Source organism: Neltuma alba, unplaced genomic scaffold (assembly GCF_004799145.2).
Source record: "Neltuma alba isolate B1F8T4 unplaced genomic scaffold, ASM479914v2 tig00011575_pilon, whole genome shotgun sequence".
In the NCBI taxonomy this organism is placed as follows: domain Eukaryota; kingdom Viridiplantae; phylum Streptophyta; class Magnoliopsida; order Fabales; family Fabaceae; genus Neltuma; species Neltuma alba.
The window spans coordinates 33,559-39,942 of NW_021636229.1; the positions used below are offsets into that span (position 1 = coordinate 33,559).

General features: G+C 34.7%; 1 protein-coding gene across 1 annotated transcript; it reads right to left on the reverse strand.

Annotated features, from left to right (window-relative positions):
* Positions 1 to 386: 386 nt before the first annotated feature.
* LOC114715121 (heat stress transcription factor A-4c-like) lies at positions 387 to 4,981 on the reverse strand. The gene is made up of 3 exons (XM_028899914.1): positions 4,105 to 4,981; positions 2,951 to 3,984; positions 387 to 1,099 (listed from the first exon to the last, which is right to left on the reverse strand). The coding sequence occupies exons 1-2, from the start codon at positions 4,318 to 4,320 to the stop codon at positions 2,998 to 3,000; spliced, it is 1,203 nt and encodes a 400-aa protein (XP_028755747.1). The 5' UTR covers positions 4,321 to 4,981; the 3' UTR covers positions 387 to 1,099; positions 2,951 to 2,997.
* Between the last annotated feature and the right edge of the window lie 1,403 nt (positions 4,982 to 6,384).

Consider the following 6,384-nt stretch of genomic DNA (forward strand, 5'->3'; position numbering starts at 1 on the left):
CCCCTTAACTTTAAAAAAATATATCTTTAATTCTTTAACTCTAAATTTTTTTAAAAAAAATGATGACATCTAGATCTTAAATGTTGATAAAACATTCTCAAATACTAACATATTAAATTTAATTTTCAAAAAATCCATGATCATTATAAAAAAATCATTGAAGCCTAATAATTTTAGGATTAAAAGGCCAAATATATGTTTTTTCAAAGTTAAAAGACCACATTTAAATTTTGTGCAAAATTAAAAAATCAAATATATACTTTAACTTACATATAATTATGAATTTTTTTCAATGGCATGAAAAATACAGCCTTGGAGATTTGGCTTTTTGGCTACTAGGCCACATGAGGAAATGTCCTGTACCTGAAGTAATAGAGAGAAGAAACTGGTAAAGAGGAAATGAATGGTACATAAATTAGAGAAAAGCTACATGCTAAGAGTTAATTTTACAGGTGATCAAACAAAAATAACTGATAAGGCTGTGCAACATCTCAATCCATCCAATAAAAAATTGGAGCTAGCCTCAGTTACATCTACATTCTAACAATCATTTAAGTTCAGATCCATCTTTCATAGTTTCATCCCATGCAATAAATCCCAACAGAACTGAGATATCTGCAAGTTCTGAATCTGCCGTCTTCATTCACTTCCACAGAGCATCACCATCCACGACAACAAGAAGGAGCAACATTATCCCGCTGAGTAAGGTTGGCTTACATGCATCACATAATGCCACTGTACTGCATGAACCACTTTCACCAAGCAGAGCATCCATGCTTCAAATTCATTGGACACTCCAGAATGCAGATTCTTTTGTGTGCAAGGTGCGCCCTGTTTCCATCTCAGTATATTCACCTTTGTGTTCCTGCCAGAGCTAGGGCAGAGGAACTCCAATCCACAAACAACTATCGAACAAAAATCAGCGCAAGTAAAGTTCCGAAATGAGAAAGGTGGAAAGCCTTCAGTATTTGCTTTACACGTCTGGCATCAAAGCTTGCAATTAGCAATTCAAATTGTCTTCATATCCACAAGCCCACCCAGCCTCTGGCGCAATACCCAATTTGAAGCCAATTGTCGCATTCAATCAAAATCCTGATACCTGTAACGATACAACACGTCAGGTCAACTGCTTTTGTCAATCTCTAAGAGCTAAAAATATATTCCATTCCCATTTCAGAAAAGACAGGTCCAAAAGAAGCATGGAATAAGACAGGACCAGATTGTCTCCAAACATCTCTGATATAAACTAGTTAAATAGTGTGCTGGAAACACACGTGTCAAATATAGAATTCTGATCAAATAGAGAGCCAAATAGCAGCAAGAATCAACCTTTCAATTAATATGGAACTCCACACACACAGAGGAGCATGCGCGCACTTGTCACCTGAACCATAATAATCGTTCTTCTTTTTTTTTTTCTTTTTTTTCTTTCACAAACTTAAAACTAAAACAAAACAATTTGCCTAATCCAGGAACTAGTAGTAAGATTAGGCAGCCTGATTCCAATAAGAAATTATGTGCATAGCTTCTCATCATATAGCGTAGGATTTTTCATTCCCAACTATCAGTCTTATATTCAAGGTTCTCACTTCTCAATCATTAAACTTGAGAACAATACTCACTTCCCAATCATTAAACTTGAAAACAATGTACCAATTCCCATATGACGAAAGCTGTCATCAAAAAGAATGGCCAAGTAATTTATTGAAACTGGTATCAAAGCCCTGCAATGTGCTATTTAATGGCCTTGCAGATATTGCATGCCACAAAATCTTAATTACTCATCAATTTTTTGCTATAATAAGTTATTTGTAATAGGATCTATATTTTAATGCCCAAAGAAAATTCAGTTGTTATAAGGACCTTCAACATAAGGCCCAAAAACAAAAGGAACCTTCACCAAGTAAGGAATGTGATGATGTCAGAATTTCACCAAATGGTTGGACAGCAGACCAACATCAAGTAGCATCTATGTTACTCTACCCCTCCATATATCAAGAGATTTACAGAACTTGCAATTCTTTCGTTCAAAACATGACAACTAAGAATAAGCCCTTGCTACGCAGAGAAAATATCCAGGGTAAAACTTTCATACAATCGCATAGGTGCAGCAAATCACATTAATTTTAAACCCCCAGTAAAGTGAATGAATTATAACACAGAAAAGACGATTTTAAGTAGCCATAAGATTTATTATGTAGTTGAACCCCACCTACAATGACCTTCATTGCTGGGCAACTATGTTGAACTTTTTACTGTATTATATGTCAAATCAAACTTCTTGCACATGGTACTCATTTGTGGTAAGCCACATAGTATTGAGGAGTTTTTGAGTGACGAATATGCATAATATCTTGTATTTTTCAGTATCCTTCTTTCCAGTAACATCTTATCCGTAAGTGAAAAACTAAATTATTAATATCAAACCAATAGTCTTTTCTACTCTTACACATCAATTTACATTGCGTATTCTCTCACTTGTCTTATTTACAGTTAATATTCATGACATATGCAGAAATGCTCTCGTTATCCAAATTCAACTGTCACAATTTGGTGCCCTTCGCCTCTTCCTCCCTCCATAGGATATAGCAATTCTAGATCACAATGGCAAAAACAAGCTTTAATTCTTGAAAATTACATCACATCATCATCTTCAATATAATTCAAAGGTCACTCTCGCTGGAGAAAGCATCAAAGGGCATCTGCAAATAATTTTTTCCCTATGGTGAAGTATAAAAATGCCAACATCACAATTTCATAAAGGTTTAGTCCTAATAGAACACAGGGACTAGTTGCAACCACCCCCCCCCCTCAAAAAAAAAAGTGAAAAAGAACAAAACACAGTCAGATTAGTGAACAGTCTAATCCACTGAAATCAATGGACGAAGAAACGTTCAACTCAGCGTGTGACCGTGTGAAATATTACTGTTGCAGAGCAAACGAATCATACCTAAAATTTTTGTTGGGCATCACAAGCCGGATGGTAATTCACTGCAATTAAGTTTTCTCTGCTTGACTAAGATGCCCAATCTGTTCCGGAAGATTATTTACAGTCGGCACATTCCACCAAAATCTATTTACTTCAATAGGTTTTCCTTCATTCTTTCTGGCACCAGAATCCTTCATTTCCATCGGCACCTCTTGTGTCTCTGACGAACCGGGATTCTCTGTCAAGAACTGTTCCCAGAAGACATCATTAACACCAGTCGCCACGGTGGTTGTTTCCACTACTTGTTCTTTTGATGGAACAGTCTCAGGAACAGCAGATGCAGCAGGCTCAGCATTCATGTCTATTCCAGATGACTTTGGCTGAATTTCAATATCTAGTTGCACGCACGATATAGATGGACTATCAGGACAACTTGTAGACTCATCAAAGTCCAAGTTTGAAGAACCCTGAATAAAGGTATCACCAAAGTCAAGTGCAATGTTCTCCCAGAATAACAGAGATGATTCCAGCTGATTCAATCGCTCCATGTCTGATGTCAGCATGGAGATTTCTCTAGGTAACATTTGAGAAGTCTCCATAGGATCTTCAATGCTAGCTTCATCAGAAAAGGATCCACCTCTCGGCATCCTTCGTTTTCTATCCGGGGATTCTGAAAGTGACCAGAGATTTAAAGCAACCCCAGGTTTCTGCAAGGCTTGAGAAATTGAGGAAACCATCTTTTGTTGCTTCTGTTCCAACTTTTCCAAACGGTTGCTTGAACAATGTATTTGTATCTCACAAGTTTTCCATTCCTGTTCATATCTCTGTAAATCTAAGGCAAGTACTTCTTTATCTTGTTTAAGCCTCATTATTTCATCACTGAAATTCTGCCTTTCTGATTCAGACAATGGAGAAGGCCCATGTCCCTGCTGATTCTGCAAAGAATGACTATGAACTGGTTTTCGCCTATGGATACTCTTCAAAAGATGTGGTTTTCCCCTTATAAAATCATCATTCGCAAATTCCCACCGTTCTGGGTCGACTTTTCTAAAACCCTGTTCAAAAGGAGAGGGAAAATGATCAAACACAGTCTAAGCTATCAAAACACAGAAAGGAAAAATGAAATGCAAAACAAGCTGTAACTACAAGAACGTGAGAAGATTCGATCTTCTTACATAAGTATTCAGCTGCCTGATGAAACTCGAGAAGTTATTATGTTTAAAGAATCTTGGTAGCAAAACCCTTGCAAATTCGGTCGGATCCCATACTACAAAACTTTTACTAGTGCTGGTCCAAGAAACTACCGAATCCGAGGAAGGATCCTCCACCATCTCATATGTCTTCGCCAGGAAAGGAGGTAAGGAACCAGAGCCAACCTGAGCTTCATCCATGGGAGAAACTCAAACCCAATTAAAATCCAAGAGTCAATTAATCACCACTTAAATTCCCAATTTGCGACAGAAAAGAGAATCTTCAATCCACATACATATACTGGGCAGATTCCAGATCAAAGGACAAAAACCATTACTCCTCCGTGCAATTTGACCGAGACAAAAACCTACAATGATCTCATTCTTCCTCACCGGAATCAGCCAATCTATAATCCACAATTCATTAACAAAAGCCAATGATTGGACAACTCTATCTGTCCTTCAGAACCTTCGCGATTAAACAAGACAAATCCTTCAACAAATCAAAGCGCACGCGCTTCGCTTCTCTCCATTCAGATGCTCGAACGCTTCATGCTGAAAATAAAAGCAGCCTCTATTGTCGCTGAAAGCAAAACCCAACAAATCATTCTGACCGGTGTTACCTATACATACCCAAGCGAGTAAAATTCGTTCTGTCACCACACACGCTAGAAGCCCAGAGGATTCTTGCCGGCTTTGAATAGTACTGCGGTCTGATTTTTCCAGAGCGGAAGGAAAATTTTCTCCTTTTTATGAGAAAATTATAAAAATGAAAGCTTGCAGGTAAAGTAACAAGAATAGGTTAATTAAAATCCAATGAAAAATAAAAGGGATATAAAAGGATGAAATAACAGGGAAAGCGGGACGCGGAGATGCAGAGGAAAGGGTTTCCTTTTGAGGGTCATCTCCGTTTGACCCACGGAGAGAAGTTTCGCAGAAATTAATGGCGAATCAAAATCAACGGATCCATATAATCAATAAAACTTAAATCTGTATAAGTATTATTTTATATTGTTGCAAGCCTTTTTAATATATTTTCTTCGGTCACGGCGTTTCTGTTTTCTTAATTATTCTAATATTTTTCCGGTTGTTAATATACAGGACTTAATTACTAAATTAATTTTTAGTCTCAATATATAATCTATTTATTATATTTATTATTTTTTAAATTATTCTGACTGATAATCTCTCAATAACAATTAAGTAAGATATAAAGAATATTAAAAAAGATGATTACAATATTTTAAAAAAATATGTCATATTTCTACTAACTTACTTTTTTTTTTAGTTAAATTGGTGTTATATTATGGAGGAGTGTTATTTTTTAGGGGAAAAAAATTGACCACAATCCTCATTTGGTGGATATTATTCTGGTTTCATTCAATATTAATATAATAATATAAAGTATATTAACTAAATTTTTGAGGATTTTCTTGATATTAACTTTGATATCTTACGAAAAAAATTGCAGAAAAATTCTTCATGGCAAAATTTATTTTTCAAAGGTACATGAAATTTGTTTAAAAATCCATGTGCAACTTATTTTCAGTAGGTACAATTTTTCTTTAATTATGTGCACCATTTTTCAATTATATACAAAATAAAAAAAAATTTAAATGTAATTAAAAATAGATTGTACATGGCTGAAAAATAATCACAAAGTTGAGCTGCACCCACTCAATTTTAAAAGTGTATGTGAATACCTTTTTTACATTTTTATAAACTCTATTTTACTCTATCTATGATACTCTATCGATCCTTAATATAAGATCTATTTAACTAATTTGATTATATTAAAGAAGTTAGGTAAGCTAGTTAATTACAAAAACTATGACATATTTTTTCTAAAATACTATAATCATCTTTCTTAATATCTTATCTTCCTCTTTTACTTGGTTATAATTGAGAGAGTATCTATAAGAGTAATTTAAAAAAATTGATAAATATGATAGATAGATCTTATATTTAGAACTTAAATCAACTCAATAATTAAGTTTTATATTAAATACTGAAGAAATAATAAATAAAATAAAAATATTGATAGAAAAGTTCCGAATGGCTGATGTGTAAACCATTGCACATTTGCTTAAGTATTTTATTTAGGATGATAAAAGTCATGTCACGTGACAGATAAGAGGAGCATACCTTATTATTTTTGTTATGAGAGGCACACGTAATATGTTTTTGACCTATTAATATTAACCAACGCGATTAACGACAAAAAGAATAGTCTTGCGGATCTTAGATTTCCCAAATAGCCCTGAA